The following is a 21,736-nucleotide window of genomic DNA, read 5'->3' as shown; positions in this document are numbered from 1 at the left end:
TACAGTTTTGGAAGGCCTCCACGCTCCATTGTTGCACCTCGCGGTTATCCTGGTTCGCGAAAGTGGATCCGTCGGCAGCTCCATCTGGCATCATCGGATCCTGGCTTCACTCGTTCACTGTCGACTCCATACGACAACTTGCGCAATAATAGGTCAGTTCTTCGCGGTCACTCGTAAGTACAGATACGTGACTTGGGCGATGAGACGAACATACGCGATGAGCCATTCGCGGTTTCACATGGATATCAAATGTTATTAACTTTCACTACTTAGGACGTTGTTTCGGACGATTGACACGGGTGGACGTGTCTGGCGTTATTCTCACATAACCACACGTATGTGCACGGATGCGTTGACGGCGAGGGGGAGAAGGACCCCCTGATTCTACTTTGCTCTACTCCATGGCTCTGAAACACTCACTCGAGGAAAACAAATCCAGACCTCGAGTCTGCTTGCAACTCGCAGCTCGGTCGCGCGTAGCTCACACTCCGGTGGCGATTGTAGGCAAAACTGTTCCAAATCATCCCTTTTATTCCAGATTTGAACGTAGTGACGCTGTACCCTCTATGATCAGGTGCTTGTTTATTGTTTCTGGTGCTTTGACCGTTGTCCTCCTATCCTGGCCAATGCTCACTCAGGTCCTTAACCCCTGGCAGCAGCCCCTCGCGCAGAGATTAGGCTAACTCTTCCTCTTTTGTATTCAGTCACGAAAAGCAGGAACAACTCGGTAGGGTAGCGTCTCCCTTTCAATTCGGCGATGAATCTTTAATAAATCATAACTCCCGTACTTCTATTCTGATTAGGCTCAAATCTTGGAATCAGTACTTTCATGATGTGTTCTTCCGCTGGTTGAAATCTCATCCAATTCGGTCCATTGGTTTAGAAGTTGCATTTTTCTTGTTATTCCCATAAGAATGCATGTAAATCCGAATTCGGGCGAAAAACGGTGGTTGAGCAAGCTAGTGCTGGCTAAGACAGTCGCTAGACACCTGTATTCGCGACGGATATTAATATTACCAATTGCAATTAATTCCTACTAACGGGCAATTAGATTAATTACTTGTCACTCAATATTTGACCGTTATAGATGTGGAATACCTTGAGCGACTCGTCCGCAGCATGCCCCGATGCATTGCCACAGTTATTCGCCGACGGGGCGGCGTCACACCATGGTAATCATGATCCCCTCTAACAGTGGTCGAACTTCAATGTCACGTGTAGATGGACGAAAATGTTTTATTTTGTGTGGACACCATACATTGCTGCGTTGCAGCGGAAATTTATGTTTTCCTTTGTTCCATGTAGCCTGCTGAATAAAATATGTTCAGCATATGCATGTGTTCTCCTTCTTTCACAACGCACCCCTATATTTGTGACTGGTCGAACTTCATTGTCACTAAGGTTGTAGCTATGGGCCTGCCGGCAGGAAAGGTTGCATCTATTTCTGAAGGCTTGTTTCTAGGTCACAACCAACCTAAATCAAATGGAAAAAAAAGTTTTTATCTAGAAGATTTCTGCAGGTAGGGTTGCACAGTTTGGCTGCATTTTAGCATTGACCCGTTGCTGATCTACGTATAGTTTCAAGTCTTGAGTTAATGCCTGAATACTTCAAGAATCTTCGGGATTCACTGCGAAGGTCTTTCAACCCGTCTGCCTGTGAATTGATGACATTGTTGAACCACCACCAACTTTCGTAAATTTGGTGGTGTGAAAGTCTCACCGGGACCTTTTTACATGACCTATGTTTGACACTTAGTCCGGAGACCGAAGTCCCCTTCCTAGGTGCCGGGCCCAGCTAACGGTTTTGATTCCAGGGTACGTGTGACCGGATCGGTTTTTACCCCCGACGAATAGCCGACTCGTGCATAAAGTGACGTTGAATAATAATAATAATAATCAATAATAATAATAATTGATGTTAGCCAGCAGAAATGCTTTGCTGACTTAACGTTGAACTAAAATATAAATACCACCAGTTATGAGGATTAGTATACTATTTGTATGAACACAAATCATAGTCAAATCATAAATAACAAAAATGTATATTATATAACACACAAAAATAGACAGATTACACAACCCCTCACTATCATTCAAGCATTCACACACTCTCTCATACCGCAGGGGAATAATTACATTAAGATAAATACATTGGCCCTTTTTTAGACACCATGCAATATTTAGTTTTTTCTTATGAATATTAAACTGCGCCCGAAGACGTTAATTGGCTTAGAATTAAAGATACTAAACTTTCATCTGCGCGTGCTCATTACATTCTGCCAACGGGCATGACACGTAAACTTTTTATTCTTGCAATTTACCAAAACATTTAAACAATTATTGTTTAAATTATTACTAATGCGCCTTGGAACTTCAGTAACATTAGGCAGGGCACGCAACTCGTGCAACATAGATGTCAACTGCAAGGCATACATGTTTACAGAAAAAATGAAGACACTTATGTATGAATATATATTAAAAATAGCACGCAGTTAATTTACTTCCTCACTTAGCATAAGCATATAAGGTGACATAAATAAACATTATTACTCAACAGCTCGGCGCAGAGCGTGGAAAAACAACAGTATGCTGTGAATATATCTTCCGAATTAGCAATTGTCGTGAAATTTAGATGATGCTGGCGAGAAATAATTATAATCAATACCTTTGCGACTTTTAACTTTAAATACAGGTATCTTTTCGTCCGACGGCCGATCTTTGGAGGCTTGGGTAGATGATCACTCACACATATAGAAAATTAACAGTAGTATACTATACCATCTCGACGTTCTAGACGTTTCAGCGACGTTTACCGTAGTCCTCTAAACGGCGGGGGGACGTCGATCCGCGGTCCTCTTTGCGACACTAACACTTCCCCACGCTACTTCTTTGTAGCGGCACTTCGCAATCTTCTTTGACACACCTTCCTTCACGCTTCAAACATCACGGCGATCATCCTGTCGGCCTCGTAATGGAGCGATTAATTGCTTCGCATCGTCTCTCTCTCTCTCTCTTTCTGGGGGGACGTCGAAAAAATGGGCGAAGTTCCTTTACCGGGGGTACTCGTGGATTCTCGCTGCTAATCTCACGCGGGACGTCGGCGTCGTCTCAAGACGCAGTAGGTGTCGCTTCATTATCTCAATCTTCTCTTCTAGACGGTAGATCTAAGTGTGGGCTGGTGTCGCTTCATCTTCCAATTTCTCTCTCTCTCTCTCTCTCTCTCTCCGTAGAATTCTCGTCGGGCGTCGGCGTCGAAGTACTCTAGGATGCTGATTCGGCTTCGGCTTTCGGCGGTATCATTTCCTGGCTTCTAATCGGGCTGTGGGCGTCATTTGTGGTGATGTGTCGTTTGTGGCTTTTGTAGCGTTTGTGGCGGCGTTTTAGTGGCGTGACGTCGCGACGCTGAGCGATGATCTGCTGCGTTGTCGGCTTCATGCAGGCTAGGAAGACCCCAGGCCCTCCTTCTCTCGTGATTAGCCCGCCATAGTGGTATTAGTGTTCCTCGTCACAAAACGAATAACGCGAATCCAGTGCACAGGTCACCAATTAACACGGCGTATTCGTACAACTAGTCACTGTCACTCACTCACGCAGGTTAAAATACACGGCGCGGTAGAAAAAAGACAAAGTCCCGAATCTTTACTCCGACTGTCGCAGAGGTGTTGTCGGTTCGAAAACTGGCGCTAGACTGTACTTGTTTGTTCGTTCTGCCACTATATAAAGACAGCTTGAAACTTCGAATACAACGGACTGACTTTTAGGCGCGGGAATCTGAAGTTACGACGTTGGTGGTCAAGCGTCCATTTTTTGCCTGGTCCAGCTTCTTCAAGCACACGTGTTGCGTTAAAAATGGGGTGAAAGAATAGTTCTACCCTCATCCGGTACGTAACATGTTCCTTCCAGTAATTGGCCTCCCAAGTTGACTTTCCCGTCGCCAAATGCACAAAAGTCGCTCAAAAACAGTGAAGGATTTATCACAGCACACTGTCGGTCCCGAGCTCCTACGACCGAAAGGGGGAAAAGTTGACAAAGGCAGAAAAACACAAAAGGTTCAGGAACGTGGCGTTTTTCTACCGAAGCTTCAAGCGGATACGAAGTTACAGAAAAATATAAAATAACGAAAACCTAGGATAAAAAAGTAGGTGACAAAAACTGATTGTCATAAAAGCATGCATAGAGATATTGAATTTTCATTTGCAGGATAATTCCTATAAGTTTGAGGCTTCCAGAGGATAAGACACCACTTTCTTTCACTCGTGCAAGTGTATGGACGAGGCACGATCTTTAAAATTACAAAAATGTCGTTTTGAAATCTTGAGGGCGTTTTGTAAATAACAGCTGATACCTCATGTAAATTTGAGCTGTAAGTCTGCCCTATAATTTTTGTCGGAATTTAAAAGATTTTCACGAGACACTCCCTCCCTTGTTTCTGAAATACATCTGTCCTAAATAGTCATGATAAAGAGAATATTCACGACCTAGGTGGTATTGCATGAAGGAGAAACGTCGAAAAACCTGTGGAGATGAGAATTTCGTAATTATTTTGTTTCTTTCCATATCCGATGTATGAAAATTTAAAGTCTTCCTTATTTGCTCTTGATGTGATTATTAAACCGCTCTTGTTCTTGTTTCCAGACATATCCAACTTTCAAGCCTTTTTTAACTACGTGGATATGAGGGCCCTGTTACAGAACTTCTGTGTGTACCATGTGAACGCGCCGGGGCAGGAAGAAGGAGCACCGATGCTTCCAGATGAGTGAGTACCCTATCTTCCTCTTTTTTCATCTGTGGTCTGTTTATTCTTGTACAGTTGGTGCACAAAAAGTTGCTGCACTATACCGGATTGCATAACATCTAAGGGGCTTTCAGATCGAGACGACAGGGGTTGTTCATACCGAAGTGACAAGCAACAAGCTACAGTGGCTTCTCCAGACAAGCCCGTATCCTGAGGGGGGGGCGGGGGGCCATGCTCCACCCTCGAGTTATAAAATATTTTAACGTGAGCCCTTAAAACGTACGAGAATAACGTTGACGATTTTTCCGATTTACAAGAATTTCAGTTTTTTCCTTGCATACATGAATGGGTTGTTTCTGGAGAGAGACAGTCTCCAGAAGTCGACAGTGCAATATTTTGTCATTTTATATAACCATTAATTCAAAGCTACCAGACGTCCTGATTCAGTCGGCACAGTCCATTCTTTTTAATCCCTTTCCCGACTTCTTTCGAACTGCAGTCGTGATTCGAATGTCTTTATTTTTTCTTAACTCGTTTTCAAACATGTTTTTCATTATAAGAATCGTTGCTCATACGTATAATTTAATATCGTTATTATTTTCTAAACATAGAATTATCATAACTGTTTCACTGGTGCTGACAGTTCTATTCGAATACTTCTGAGAATTAACTGTAAACCAAGCTGTACGTCATGTGCAGTGTTTGTCTGTAAGCGATTGTCTGGTTGGGGGTTCTAATAGGCGAGTTGAATTTTTCCCGTTACTTTGGACCATAATATTGCAAGTCAACAATTGTACGTCTCGCTGCAGTACTACGTACCATAACCTTGGTTGTCACATGGAGCAGGGTGCGAAATCTAAAAGGGGGGATTCCCCTCCCACCAACGACCTTGTCCTAAAACGTTCCCCCCACCAAATATACTTTACTAATTTGCCTTCTCTAGGATGTAATTGTAAAACCTTATCTCGCTTTTTTTTGGGACAATTTTCATGTAATTTAACACACTGTATGTGTAAGTGAATCCTGGGTGCTTTCACGACGTAGCCGAATTGAAGCGTCTTTGTTAGTTCGTACTCGTGTAAGCAAACATCAAGAATCAAGATAGATACCGAACAAAGTTCAGCGTGCCAGGAAGCAATGAAATCATTCTTGTCTTCAGTATACAAGGTTTGAAAGGAGGTATGGAATAGAAAGATATGCAAATAACAGTTTGTACCCTTGACCCTCTGCACCCCGTTAGAAAGTGAAAAATGTTTCATGGTTTATGAAGATTGTTGTTTATGTTATTTCTGTTGTTTTTCGCTTGCGTATGTGTGTCATGGTTAAGTAAAGCACCTCTTGTTACCTTAGCCTGAAGCAGCCCAGTGGCAAGTGAATATAGCACCCGACGCGACAATCCAAAACAACTCTAGACGGTCGTTGCCACTATACCGTTTCATAAACAAAAAATACCGATAAAAGTCGAATAAATTTACAATAAATATTAATTATATTATAATGCAATTTAAAATAAAGTAAATCCAACACGAAGGACTTAAAACTTCGAAACGAAAACATACGAAACCAAAATAGAAGCGAAGTTATAGAAGGAGTGTTAATGCTGTGTTAGGTTCGACGCTGATAGCAATTGTTATCGACGTTTTTTGTTAGGAGTGTCAAGTTTGGTGGTGTTATCATTTGCACGTGTTCTTTACAAGTGGGTGTGCGTATACGGGTTTTTACGAATAAAAACCGAAGTACTCGGATATAAGATTTTTTTTTTCCTTACGCGGGACATACCGAAGGGCTGCAGCAACACAAGCCTTCCACCTGTCCCTCTTCTGGGACAATCCAATCTTTTCCATCCTTACCGACTTCCTTTAGGTTCATCTCAAGGTTAACCCTCCATCGTCGTCTTGCCTTCCTACAGGTCTCTTACCATCAGGTTTCCCAAAAAATAATCCTGTAAGGGCCTCAATGGCGCAGTGGTAGCGTCGTCGCCTTGTAATCAAGGGGTCCCTGGTTCGATACCCGGTGAAGGCACATAGTGGTTCGGATCCCACTTTAAACTAGGTCCAGTCCTGATTAGCCTTACTGTGCATAAAGTGGCCTTAAACAAAAGAAAATCAAGAATCCTGCAAACTCTTCTTTCCTCTCCCATTCAGTGACTGCGTCAGCCTGAAATAAGTGGGGCGGCTAAAGATTTCGGAGTCAAATTCTAGGGGGGGGGGAGGGGTTAACCTATACCAGCTAAATAGTATTTTCGTAAAACTTTTCTATGGTATATTTTTACCAGTGACATATTTTACAGTTAGATCCAAAGATAAATCATTGCATTTTGTTCCATCACACACAAAGGTACTGTTAGGCACAGATCTTTCATGTCAAGTAAAATGCAATAATTCTATTGTTCTCTCTTCCAAAACCATTTTTGAGTGGAATAATATCACAGACTTACTAATTACTATTCATATAAACAGTACAAAATAAGTTATAAAAGCTACGGATAAACGTATAAATATAAACGTAACACTATTTCTATGTAAAGATTTGTTGTTGTTGATTTGGTGTCCACTTTATGCACAGTAAGGTTAAATGGGACTGGACCTACAGTTTAAAGGGGGATCCGAACCACTATGAGCCTCCACCGGGTTCTATGTAGAGAGTTTGAGTACTTTTTTTTTTTTTTTTTTTTTTTGCTAAAATGAGAAAATGAACCACATCAAGAAATACCATAAGATAGGTATATTTTCATGAGCAGCTACAACCTTGTTTAAATCCAAAGATTTTGCAACCTCTTTCTCAAAGAGAGAATAAGACAGAACGCTCAACCTCTCGTCACCAATTCGATTGCGAAGATAACACCTGATTTGCTGCAAACAGCCGTTGATATGGGTATGGACATTTCAATAACACAAAGCTTGTAAAGTTCGTAAAAGGCAGTTTTTAATTTTCAACCATTGCAAGGAGGTGCTGAAGGGCCTTTATTTTTAGTTCCTTTCTACCTCGTAGTGTGTCATAAGTCTAAATTGTCCAAATCACAACCACAGGAAGCGGCAAAAGATTGTAGCTTTTCGTGCTTCAGAAAAGTGGCACTAACTTGTTAAAGTAAGCATGAAATAAACAACACCACCCTTGAATAGAAAATGTGTTAATAATATTATTTACTCTGCTGTCATATTACGTTTTCTTGTTCAACGACTGCAATTCAGAACTTGGGGCTAAAATTGGGGAGGATACGAGAAATACCGTCAACATACGAGGTGCCACTCTCAAGGAAGAACCATATTTTCACTATAAAACTCACCTCCATTAGGAGACAAATATATTGACATAAAAACAATTAAGAGTTGCAACCCTTGCACCGAGCATTTTGACTAGTGAAAATAACTTCTGAAGATTATAATTTTATTTCAGAATATATTATGCATAAATACTGATCCGAATTGGATCAAAGATTGATTTTCCTGCACGGATACCACTATGACGGTACTGCAGAAATTGCTTTTTAACCTCACAAATGTTAATTAAGATGTAGGACTAAGACTGCAAGCAAGAAAGTTGCCCAAGCATGCTGATTTTCGCACCGCATTGCAATGTTTAGTTGATTGGATTTGTATTAAGGTTCACAATATGCACACAGAGACCTACAGTTTCTAGTGAAATCCCAACCGAACTAAATGAAAATGTTATACCTCGTTAGGGGATGGAAGCCAGGACCCCTTGATATCAGGGCTGGGAGCCCAATTTTCATGTTAGCATTTAAGAATCAGGTAGTTTGTGTACTCTTTGATTCTTTATCATCGTATTGTCCCTCTCGAATATTTGCAGCGATAAGAATAGATATAACGACGAAACCAGTGAGAGAACATCGCTAACACTTGTGCAATTCTCGGTACTCCAATGAGGAACTAACAAACAGAAAATAAACATAACGCTCCTTTAGATTTTGAACGTCGTCCTACTTATTCATGTAAAATTCATTTGTCACACCTGCTAGACCTATTCAGGAACTGTATATGCCAACAACCAAAGAACAATGTCGCAGTCACTGACTACGTTCACCTACCAGGCAGGCACCAGATTTCGTAGCAAGTTTGGCGACTCGATTGGCCAATTACTTAGTACTCACTCTGTCCCATAATTATTGTCCGGTATGCCAAAATGGTAACTTTTTATTTAGGTTGTTTTGGATACTTGATCGGCCAATTTGTACTGATCCTTGAGTATTAACGTTGTATGACACATTCCCGTGTTTCATTTACTTCTTCTGTGTACACCAATTCACAGTTTGAATATCGTACAATTATGGGACAACAAACAAAAGTGTACCGGACAATAATTATGGGACAGATGGAGTATCAAATAAATGATCAGTGGGCACTGTTATCCAGGCATATCTGCAGCTGTTCTCCCCCTATGTAATTTTACAACACATCATAAATAAGGTAACCTTGCTATCTAACCGAAGTTGAAAATGTATTTGAACATTGAACTTGCCCCAATGGTAGTTTTATAATGGAAAATGTAAACTTCTACTTTTTAAGTTTTCGCTCCAAATGAATCTACCGTATTACAAAAATCTAGGGGGCTGAGACCAGTTTTAAAGCCCCTCTAGTCTCCCTGTAGCGCCGTCCCTGCTCTCATTCGTGCCACATCTTAAGTCTTGTTGACTTAAAAATAAAATTTTAAAATTTAAATTTACCTGCTAATTTCCAAAATCTGGTTACAACCGTTTTTAATGTAAACCTAAATGCTTTATTATGCACAAGGATAGATAATGGTTATAGGTTGTAGTTTCGTGCACCATAAATGTATTTTTTTAAAAAAGAACATTTAAAATTGCATTAATTAGGTAATCATGTAATGATCGCTAACACTATAAAACGCCCATGGCCAGACTGGAAACTGAGAACAACGATGCGATGTTGCGAAAATAATCGTAGTGTATGAACGTATTCTCTCCACTCATGTTTCTTTGATGTATTCCCCGCAAGGCGCCACCGAGGCCGCGAACAGCGTAACGTTGTCTAAGCACACACCGCAATTAGCTCTGTGTTAAGGCATTTGCACGCTCGCTACTCAAGGTTATCGCCTCACCCGATACTCGTGCCGTTCTTATGGCAATCCAGTTAGACACGGCTACGGGCAGATAAATAATTACTACATTGAAGTTGCGAAGAATACAATGAGCAATTCGAGTTAGTTAGTTACCTGAGGCGAGAAATTTCTTTTGTTCTACTGATTGATTTCAAGCAGTGACTGTATCCCCCCCCCCCCATCGACCGGTCCGCCCTTTGTATCCTCCTACAGGCAAGTATCTAGAAATACATTTCAGGGGGGGTCCGAACAGGTGTCTCAATAATAATAATAATTAGGATATATTAAATTAGATTAAAATTTTAATTAAATATGTAAATTAATTAATATTGTATTAGCATTACATGAATAGGTAAAAAGATAAAAGAATAGAGATATAACAGCATGTATTCATTATCTAGCTTACGTGTAGTTAAGATGGCCAAAATGTGTATAAAACAACTGCCCTGGGAGGAAAATTGCCAAATAGATAAAGAATTTAACATTTATTGAATAACAAAAAGGAATTAGATCCAATCGTAATCGGCAGATATAATTGTACGGAGATTACTTTTAATTGCTTATTACAATTTATGAAAAGTAAAGTTTCTGATTAATATTTTATGCATATCATCATAAGTAGTAGTGTGCAGAAATCTTTGGAAATGCCCTTAGAAGCCGTATGAGGCAAATTCTTTGCCTTCCAATAAGTTCAGCGAAAATAAATAACCATCGATTGTGTAAGAAATGCTGAACAAATATTTTTGATTACTTAAGTACTTGGTAAGTCTTGGGGGGGGGGGGGGTTCTGGACCTTCTGGACCCCACTAAATAGGGTCCTTGCCTTCTGAAAACAAGAACTGGATAAATGGGTGCTATTATCCCAAATGTGCATTTTAAACTGTATTTTGATGGCAACGGTATCTTGTGTTTGTGTCACCAGAAAATATTCCCATCCCCCATGCCTCCATATTCTGCTCGGCGCACGTGGTTAAGTTAAGGGCACGAGGAACAGTTTTCACGTCCAGCCAGACGCGAGGATCCTAAACTACTGCTCCCCCAGCGACCTTTCCCTGCGGCGAGTTGGAGAAAAAGGTGTGTGCACTGGATGGTTGTAGGAGGGGAGAAAACTTAGCATTATGCTAATAGGATTATTATTTTATTTGCTCTCTTGGGAATATCAAACTTCCGATGGCGTAGAAAAACACGGGAACAGGACAGGTTGAAGATTGTTGTGTTAGGAAAAGTCGAAACTTCCATTTGATTAGCCATAACTTGAAGTTGTTGCGTTTTTTTTTACCACAAGGAATACATTGAATTCTGAAAATTCTTATCATATTTTTCTAGCATCGTGTCTACATTTCAAAACAATTTTGTAGGTTAATAATCAACTTGAAAACCGCTTCCACTTGCAATATGGGGAGAAATTCATACTCTCTTGGATAGCGTGTTTCTTTTTAGTAGCAGCCCATTCCGACGATATTGACAAAAAGTTCTTGGTGTGTTTTCTGTATCATGTGTATCATTAAATCAGAACATTAAAAATGCCATTAAGATTTTCACTTGCTATCCGAAATTTATAATCTGCAACGATATGGTAGAGTCGGCAATAGTACATTTGAATGTGTAGTGTTGTTATTCATAATGTTCTTTCGGAAGGTCACTCCGGAATTAATTACTTTTAATCCAATCTTGTATTAATAAAATTTCGAAATATGTAACTTTATCGTAGTTGGATTCGTTAGCTCGTATATGAAAGAAAAAGGGGCTAGCGCCTGAACTTTTGTCTACCCCCTCCGTCACTACAAGAAAGTGTCTTTGGAGGAAAGATGGGTGAAACACTGATAGAAGGATCATGCCAGTCCCTGCTTAAAACACACCCGCCTGCACCACCAGTTCTGATATCTGACCGATTCAACGGAAATGGAATTTTTATCGCTGGAAATAAACTGAATCAATCTCGTCCGTTGAAGCAACAAGGCACGCGACATTCCGTGACGTCATGCACGTAGGCAAAGTTGCACTTCGGGAAGGGGAGCTTGAAGGAACTCGCTCTTCGGACAGAATTCTTGAAAGACGGACACGCAGGAAATCAAACCGCACCAGCACCAGCGACCAGAACCATTTGCGAGTATCGACACACAACCAGGCAGAGCGGTTCACCCCCACAACGAAGATCTTGCCCTCAAAAATCCTCCCCTTAATTTTTTCCAGACGGGGAGTTACTATAACAACAACAACAACAAATAAGAAATTAAGTTTTGATATCAAATATACTAACTATACTAAGAATAATGTCGAACACAAGCGCGCACAGATGGAAGGATAATGTTGATGTGTGTGTGTTCCTGTTGCTTCCTGGTCCTACTCTTGTAGTGCAGATAGCAGCATGGTGAAGTAAAATAGATTTTTAAACATTACGTCACATTGGACTGTTAAATAACAGATTACACCAATAGCATTATGTACACAATGAAATAATGCAGACCGAATATAAGTATTAAAAAATATCCCACCAGTATTAAAATAAAATAGAAAGAACAATACTTAATGCAAGTATTTTGTAATTTATTGACATTCATTCATATATTTAATAATATAATAAATAATATAGAACATTCCCTGACATTCCCTACGAGACTTGGCGGCAAGCGGCCCGGCATCAGCGCTTGTCTTTCCCGGTGAACGGGATCCGCGACAGTCGCTAGAGTCGGCTATTAAAATTAGTTTTCATATTGTGTACTAACCTTCACTACAGAAGGTGTTGACTGCTGCAACACATTCCTGGCATCTCCGAAGGAAATTGGCATTTACACGTGCAAGTTCGTCTACTGTAATTCTCCCGATTTCTCGTACAATACTCTCTCTTAACTCACGGATGGTGTGCGGATTGTCTTGGTACACTTTATTTTTTTTTTGATTTCCCCATTTTTGTTTCCACTTTTATTCAGAACTGACCCTGTTACTCTAAACTTTTTTACGAGGTTTAATATAGTGGTCCTATGTGGAACGGGAACACAGAAAATTTCGTTCCAAAACATCGTCGTACTTTTCCACAATTCCTCTTTCCGAAGTAACACTCGACAAGATAAATCCATTGTTGTAATGTAAACTTTTGTGGTGCCATATTAAGTCACAATCTTCAACACAAGACACAACACAACTTCCGAGGGAGGATTATGCTGGCGTCAGTCTGCAACGTCAACAGAAAGTGAAAGAGAGCGAAGGCAGATAGAGCGAGAAAAACTGACTGTAGCGTGCGACTGTCGCAGACCCCGTTCACCGGGAAAGACAAGCCCTGACGCCGGGCCGCTTGCCGCCGAGTCTCGTAGCGAATGCTCTTATAATAAATATAATTGCACGCACATATATACGTGAGTTTAAATTTAGACCTTCCTCACACCAGTGTTTTATGATTTGGCTCTGTACAGTGATATGCATAAGTGTTACCAAGCAAATTGCCCTTCATTCACCATTTTCACAGTTTTTTTCTATTTCATTCTACCCGATTTTGCGGAATGAAATAGTTCTGTTACTGGTAGACACTTTGTCAACAGCTTCGTTGGTGTTTTTCGACTACGTTTCCTAAATCGAATTCTGCAATATGCAACGTATCTGTTGAATTTCTCGAGTTAAAACAACATTTCAAAAATAAAAGACTAGGAAGTGTAAAAAATAAAGTGAACACAAGACATAGAGCAGGATTTATTTGTTAAAGTGCTGCCATTTTAAGACCCGAGATTAGCGTTTCAGGGATTAAACGTTCTGTTTGTTCAGGAGCTGTGATAAGATAAGCCAGTCATTTGTCTTTTCCACGCAGTGTCTATGCTCACTCGTGCAACTCATTCGGCGATTAAATGCTGCGACTTTCTTGTATTAAAAACACGCGTATACAAAAACACATACACGAATAAGAATAACATCAGAAGCACTGTTAAATTGAACAGTCTGCCTTTACAAGAACGGGACCTATTTTTTCGTGAGCGCAGGCGTATTCATGTCGTCATGTTTCTGTGTTGTGGTTAGAATGAGACTTAAAGTTGGCTTTGGTAGCGGTGTGGAATATTCGACACACAAACATATGACCAATGATTAATCGGTAGATCCCAGATTTCAAAGCACTAGAAGGTGCCCAAAGGGGCTATGCACGAGAAAACAAAAACACATCGAACGGCACAATCGATTGTGGAACTGCAGCACAGCAACTTCCGGTTTACTTCCACCGGATAGGACTTAAGCACGTACTTGTGGCCTTTCTTCTCTTTTTGTGTATCAGATTAAATGGATCGTGTAAAAGTACTTGATGACGAGGAGAAGAAGATATATCTGGACAAAGTAGAGGGTTTTCCATATCAATTGGATGAGCAACGACGAAGTAATACGGGATTATTCCAAGCTGAAATCTGTTTTCTGAGCGTAGTTGCATTTGGCGATATGTGTAGCCTACATATTTAATAGAAAGTAATTTTTCTTACACAGTTCAAGCGCTTAAAGCATATAAATCTTTGGATGCATACATTATGTTTTAAGTGAAAAAGTGCGACATGTACTTTTTTTCTTCTTCAGTCAGGGCGAGTCCGAGGGATGCGGTAATGCACACTTGCTGGTTTTGTTCCCGTTTGAATACAGAAATACAAAACGCTCATTGTTACTTTAAGTAAATTTTCTACCATTTGTGTTAATCGTGACGACGAAGATGAATAATAAACTGGAAAAATCAATAACTGGAATAAATAACACAATGATTCACCATTGACTAATGTTCAAACTTAGGACCCCTTCTCTTTCAATGTTTCAGATATATGCAAAAGACAAAAATTAATAATAATACTGCCACTTAGTTTTTCTGGTCACCAAAAACTTATTTCCTCTTATTACACAAAAATTTAATACAGTTCATGATTTCTTCAAGAACATAACGTGTAACCTGACTATGACCGAGCATCTTTTGAAATGAAAAGTAATAGTATTTTTGCTCATATCACTAAAACCGAAAGAATTGAGATTTTAATGATTTCACTTCTACCTTTAATGAAGTGGTTGGGTGTGCGAGATGCAAATTTTTTGGTCTGGACGGAATCAGGACGGGGTGTTTTTAAAATTCTGACGTTCAAAACTGAAAAAAATAATGTTATTTCCCGACTAAATTGGGAGATTATAGGAGCTGAAAATATTCAAAATTACTCGACACTGAAAAATGTTAGTATACACACAATTTCAACCTCGGGTGATGATTTATTTTGCATTTATGGAATAAAATCTGGTGATTTCAATACAATTCGGACACTTGTAGTACAAGGAACTATGTAGGGAATAAACTACTTTTAAACTCTATTATTTAGATTTTTCGGAAGTCTGGATCGGGATGGAATTTCTTTTCAGGTCCCGACTTTTTGGAATTCTGCACATCCGTCGTGATTACTACGGAGTCTAATGCTGCTAATGGGCTGTCAATTTTCACGCCTGACAGCTTGAATGAAATAATTTTGACGCCCTAGATCTTGAGGAAAGATCCGTGAAAGATTATTTAGCCCTGATCGTAGTTTACATCCTACTGCTACACGCCCATTCGTTCCTCTCCCATATGATACAATCTGAACTCCCTTTAGCGGCATGTTGTGAGCCTATGCACCGGAAGTTATCGTGCTACCACTATGGTGTCCGGCCGAAGACACTTCCTTCCGGTGGATAGCCCTCATAGGGAAGGGATAGCAAGCAAAATACTGAAATGTATCTGCAAGTCACTGTAAAGATTAGATTCGGCGAATATGTAGGTATTTTACTAATTACTTTCAGATGAGGGGTTAATTAAGAAAAACGGAAGAAAATCTGGTATTTTTGAGGGAAAAAAAATAGCTTTCGAACACAGGCGATTTAGGCCATATATATAAAAAAACTATATGAAGATATCTTACGTTCTGAAAACTGAAACAAAATACTGTATTTACTGTCGGAAACAAAATACTGATGTATTTTGTATATCTGTGTAAAAACTATCGATGTTCCTGTAAAAATTCCTGTTTCTTGAAAAATTACCTCATTTTCTTAGTTATTTTTTCACTAACAACTTATCCGTGAGGAGTGAGTACAACATACGGGCTTTCTTCGAAATCTAAAGTTCGACCTGCTAACTGTGGGAGTTTGAAGTGAGGAAAAGCGGTGTTGTTACACGCCTGACCTTTGTCTAGTCGTACACGACACCTTTTTCTGTCGACCTTGCACTCTTCGCTCGCATTTCAGGGAGAGGCAGGAAGTCGGTGACCCATTCGTTTACTTCGCGGAGGCAACCATTACACCCGGTCCACACGGGCGGAAAGAATGCTTAAAAAGTGCTTAACGTCTAGGCATTCTTTCCGCATTGTGTCCGTAAGGTATTGTAGAGAATGCTGACACTCAGCGGAAACTGCAAATACTTCAAGTGACAGCCAATTATATATTGGTGAGGAATGTAAACATATAAAAAATGATATTTTCACCAAAACAAAAAAGTTGAGCCCCTTCCCTTTTTGGGAGATGAGGATGCCTTTTATGTCGGTGTATTTTGAGATATTTATTAGTAACATCCAGATTAATGTGTTTGCATGCCGTGTGTTATGAAAAAGCTCTCGTACATGAGTCATGACTTACCAACAGATTTCCTCTCTGCATCTGAAAGCTGAAAAAAGGTTCCTGGACCGTATTTGAATTGGTCTTGAATAAAGGTCCCTGGACCGTATTAAAATTGATGCGGGGAAAAAAAGTTCCTGGACCGAAACTGGTTGCTACCTTATTGAGCTGCACTATACCTATAGAATTGGCAAATCTACGGCCAGTGAGGTTGTCAGAACAGTTTGTCGTGCAATATGGGACACTCCTCATCTCAACCAACGGAAGAGATGTGGAAGAATATGGCAAACTGCTTCGAAAATCATACTAATTTTCCACACTGCATAGGAGCAATAGACGGGAAGCATGTACGTGTGAATAAACCAAAGATGAGTGGTTCGTTGTACTACAACTACTGAAAGCTCTGGGAAGTTTGGTAACAAAAGTACAGCAGATTTCAATCCACGCCGAATCTTTTCTGTTTTTGTCTTTATATTTCTCACACCCAATATCCCAAATACATGGCCTCTTTTGCACTTCCATAATAAATACTTCTGTGTCTAATTTATCTATATCACCCATCTTCATTTGCAAAAACAATGTTTATCAGAAACACAACGCTAGAACTCAGCACCGCGTGGTGTGAAACAATGAACAAAGCGCGTCACGTGATCATTCAGCCCAGCAGACGTCCCGCTCGTGTGGACGTTGCCATAAGACGCAATAGAAATAGCAATCAGCCCAGTCTTCGTTCCGCACTTTGTCCGCTGCGGCCGACGTTCAGCATCCGCAGGCTAGTCAGTCCGTGTGGCCGATCCTATTACTTCCTTCAGCCTTAACAACCAATGCTTAAAGAGTGCTGAAACGCTAAGCAGTCTTTAAGCATTCTTTCCGCTCGTGTGGACCGGGGCTTAGGCTTCGCCGTGCTTGGCCTTGTTGAGGGAGCCACCTGTTTCGAAAACTACTCGAAACGAAAAAATTGGCAACGCAGAATGCTACGAGAGTTTCCCCTCGCCACGCCAACTGGACCAAGCGGATTGGTTCAGCGGTTCATGTGACCCACCCTGGCTTTCAACGGAAAAGACAAAAATAGATTTTTTAAAGTTTATTCTTTCGCTGAACACGCTTTAGTCTTTACATTGATGCACCGTACATCTTTTTGTTTCCTAACCGCTGTCACTAATAAAAGTTACACCTTTGCGATCAGTTTCCAATGCCAAAGCATAGGGGCTTCGCCGCGTGAAACGTACATCCGGGACACTTGCTCTGGTGACGTCACGCTTAGTCAGTCCGTAGCCACGATAGTATGCGGGTGTTCGAGAATCTCAAAAAGTTTGGATAAATGTGGAATATGTGCCAAAAATGATCGAGATCACTGGTTGATTTGGTACGGATTGGCCGACGTAAAAAATTCCGAAGGTAGATTGTTTGTGTGTGGAGCCTGCAAGGCGGGTTGTTTATGGCGCGAATAAGAAAAGTGTTCATAGAAGGTCACGAGCCTTAAACTTGCGGACACGCGGAGAAATAAAGTCGATGAATAGATGTTTTTCGAAGCCCCAATCACGTGTGGGCTCCTTGTAGGAGCTCTGCTTAGGTCCTCATCTGCATGTATGCAAATGTTCGAGACGTACAATCTAAACATGGCACGCGTCCAACTGGATTTCACTCACCTTTAGTCGTACGACAGGCTCACGCCTTCCGTCGGGAGGCTACTTTGCCTTTCAAAAGATGGCGGGAAAACTAGTTTCAAGGGGTTTTGTGCCCCCCCCCCCACTCCCCGCTTCTCTAGAAGCTCCTTCGACTTTGCTCACAGGAAACGTCCAGGAAGTAAAATAGATACTACCACAACATGAAGCATTATAGTAACCCTACCAGGTTACTGTACTGTACAGTCACCAGCAATAGAAATGGGACACCTACATCCTGAAATACTCGCTTCCCTGCAAGGCGTTGTGCGTGTTGCCTATTTCTATGGCGATAAGGGGATTTTAATAGCAAATTTTCAATGGCAACTTCTACCACCGCACAGTGGTCCAGTGAATGGAAAACCTAGTCAAAATCCCCAAACTTGAAAGTTGAAAATGAAACCTTTGTAATTCGAGAATAAAGTGGCTATTGGAAACTTCGAAACTATCTGCTGTTACACAATAATGTCGCCTTCAGTCGGCTAGGAACTCTTGAAGTGTCGGGATTATGTGATCTTTCTTAGTTTCTTATGGTAAGGACTTTTCCACAGTTAGTTTTACGTTTTTATAAACATTGATCGGATGCCAATTGCAGTTTGAAAATTAGTTTTTGTAACTTTTAAGCTTTAATTTCAAGGAGATACTTTTATAATTTGATTTAATCAAGTGTTAAATTGTTGATGAGCTGGAACTCAAGTTAGTGCTAAATGCCTTAAGATTTTTCCATTTTGATGATTCTCATAGTTACAAACGACTCAAACTAGCTGAAGTTAAGATTAAACCATCTTATGTTAGCATGTTTCTGGTTTCAGGATCCAAAATTAGTTTTTGCTCATTCTTGCCCTTTTTCATAAAAAGTCGTTAATTGTTATTGGTTACGTGACACATTTTTTCCGACAAATTGCTTATCATATTTAAAAAGCTCGAACAAACTTGCAGCAAAACATATGCCCTTCGTATAACCAGGTTCTGGACGCCAAGAAGTGCTATCTGAAGCAATTGATGTAACTGAATCAAAGCCTCCAGACAGCATAGTGGTAACGTCACCACAGGAATCTCTTTGATTTATTACCTGGTGGAGGCATGTTGCGCAGTGGTTCGGATCCCACTTGAAACTATAGGTCCAGTCCCTATCAGCCTATCTGTGCATAAAGTGGACTTGAGTCGATGAAGTTACATGCATGCCATGTGAGTTGAAAGGTAAGTAAACAGTTGATGAAGAAAATAAAGCAGAAGATATAAGCTGAGCTGAAGAAGGACTTAGGCATCATTATAGATGCATCAAGGGAAAGTGGGACGTTCAAGGACAGAAATACTGAAAAAGTATTCATTTTTCCCAGAACTCAGAGAAAGTGGTGGATATGTAATGGGAATAGACAGAGACCTCCTCAAGAAATGTGCCGTGATCCTACAGGCACTACCAAGAGGAAAATTGAGCTGCACTTCTCGCTCTATTCTTTGATCAACATGCCAGCTTCTGTTCACAAGATACTTGTCCAAGGCCCAGCGATTATTTCGGCTGCCTTTCTGCCAATAGGAGAAATGTCAGAGGAGACTCAATATGCCAGAAACAAGAACATAAAGCATTCGGACCAGCTCTGGGGGGAGGGGGGGGGGAGATGGACGTAATCCTTAGACTCCTTAAATCCAGTCATCTCCACAGAGCAGTCTGAGATACACTTCAAAACGATGTATTAGACTTCCTTAAACGTCCCATCCAGCTAGTGGCTGATGTTGAAACTGATTCAGATGGAAATTGTAAGTATGTTGAGCAACGCATAAGTCGTGGTTTACTGTATTGTGAGTGCAATTGGCAACAAAATCTAATACCATTGTCAAATATTGTTCTCTTTCCCTAAAATGATAGAATACATGAAAATAATCTGCTTTCAGAGGTCACAGACCAAAAAATGAATTTCGACCAGGTTTTCCTTGCATTTGGACTACTGTGACACTAGCATAGAGTTGGGCAACACACATAATGGAAGCAATCATGATGTACACATTATAACTTGCTGGTTATATGCAGTGAAGCAAGGGCCTTTTGCTAAAACTTCAAGAGATCATCCTAGTATTTCCTTTTATCAAATAGCTGCTTACAATTCGACAAGTTCAATGAAAACTCTGAAGTCGCTTAGATCTTTTCAAGAGGTATTTAACATGTTTTGCATGTTCTGCTAATGAAAGTATGGAAATTACTAACTTTAACTGTTTTTGAAACTTTAAATGAAATTGTGTAGTGTTAAAAGCCTGGAAGGTAAAAATCCGAGGAAGAAGACACATCTGCAAGTAGAATAACGAGAATAGAAGGCTTGTCTAGTTTCAAAAACAATTATTTGTGAAATATTTATTGTGCTCTATGATTTTTGTTGCATTGTGTGGAAGACATTGAGCGAACATACTGATTTTTGTACCTTTGTTGCAGCTTTATTTACCCCACAATGGACGAATTGGCTGAGCAGCTTGCAACAGTCATGGCACACTTTGGGTTGAAGAGCGTCATTGGATTTGGAGTGGGAGCCGGTGCAAATGTCCTTGCCAGGTTTGCTTTGGCGTATCCAAAAAAAGTGAGTATGATTCTGTTCTGGCAACACTGGAATTACCTTAAGTGAACATATCAATGTGACATCTTGTGCTTAAGTGAAAATAAGAAATTGCAATCATCACAATATGTATTCCAATACTGCCAGTGTCCTCATCAGCTAGAGATTACATTATTAAATGCAATAATGCAAGATTGCATGAACTTATAATGCTTCAGAGAAATACTTATTTGGGTAAAAAAAAGAAAGTAAAGTAAAGTACTCCCCTGTGCTTTGCACCACACCATGAAGGCATATACGGTGTAGGAGTGTGGAGTTAGGGTCCCACACTTTAGAAATATTACATGCAGAGGTGAAATACTAAAAACAAATATGTTGCATTATGTACCAGGCAGTTAAAACAAACTTATTTCCAGTGTATGAAACTAGATTTCTAGAAAAACATGCTTCACTTCACATTTTTGTTAAATTTCTTCAACCTTATCAGTTAAGTAGAGCTGTCCAAGTGAACCATCCCAAGCAAGTGATCTTCCAGCCGCAGTTGAAAAGGGGACTTTCTTAATTGTACTCTTTATCTGTGAAAAAGGTTTTCCGTTTAGAACCCTCATCACATTTTAGCCTCTGCTCTTTCTTACCCAAGAGATGTCAAATATTTCAAATTGCTACTGAAAAGTGTCAACAGACATTCTATTCTGAAATTGTGAATCCAAGAATAATAAACCACAGAATACAAAACAAAAAAAACTAGATAACTCTCCTCGTACTACTTTAGAGGAAGGGGGGCATGCACCATTAGCCTTGTGGGATAGGCATCCCTAGCTTGATGCCTCCAAATTTTTTTAAATGTGGATACGCCCCTGGCTACCTTTACCCCCCAGAGTTTCCTCCAGGTACCCACTTTATACAATGCTGGATGGGCACCGGAGTTGCTTGAACAGGTGGGAAAAATCTCTGTTCTCCCCTGCCTGGGATCAAACTTGGGTCTCTTGCATGGTAGTCAGACACCCTAACAACTGAGGTACCGCTGCTTACTTATTTGGGTAAGGAGAGGAAAAGTAACATACTTTCTAATTTGTCAAGGTACAGCATTTGATAACGTATGAACATATTTGCCCAAATCTCAAAGTTGC

The 21,736-nt window shown here is 40.3% G+C and overlaps 1 protein-coding gene across 7 annotated transcripts in view; it reads left to right on the top strand.

Moving 5' to 3' along the window:
* MESK2 (misexpression suppressor of KSR 2) overlaps positions 1-21,736 on the top strand; it is a 162,555-nt gene that overhangs the window by 120,845 nt on the left and 19,974 nt on the right. For all 7 annotated transcript variants that reach the window (XR_014441668.1, XM_083121975.1, XM_083121974.1 and 4 more), the window contains 2 exons: positions 4,636-4,756; positions 20,489-20,630. Coding sequence is in view for 6 of the 7 variants with exons in the window: in XM_083121975.1 (XP_082978101.1) it covers positions 4,636-4,756; positions 20,489-20,630 (263 nt within the window). In the remaining variant the exon portion in view is untranslated. The remainder of the gene's footprint in view (positions 1-4,635; positions 4,757-20,488; positions 20,631-21,736) is intronic.

This window comes from Lepisma saccharinum, chromosome 5 (assembly GCF_977018435.1).
Source record: "Lepisma saccharinum chromosome 5, izLepSacc3.1, whole genome shotgun sequence".
NCBI lineage: Eukaryota > Metazoa > Arthropoda > Insecta > Zygentoma > Lepismatidae > Lepisma > Lepisma saccharinum.
Note: the sequence above shows the minus strand (reverse complement) of the source record. Positions and strands in the feature narration are given on the sequence as shown.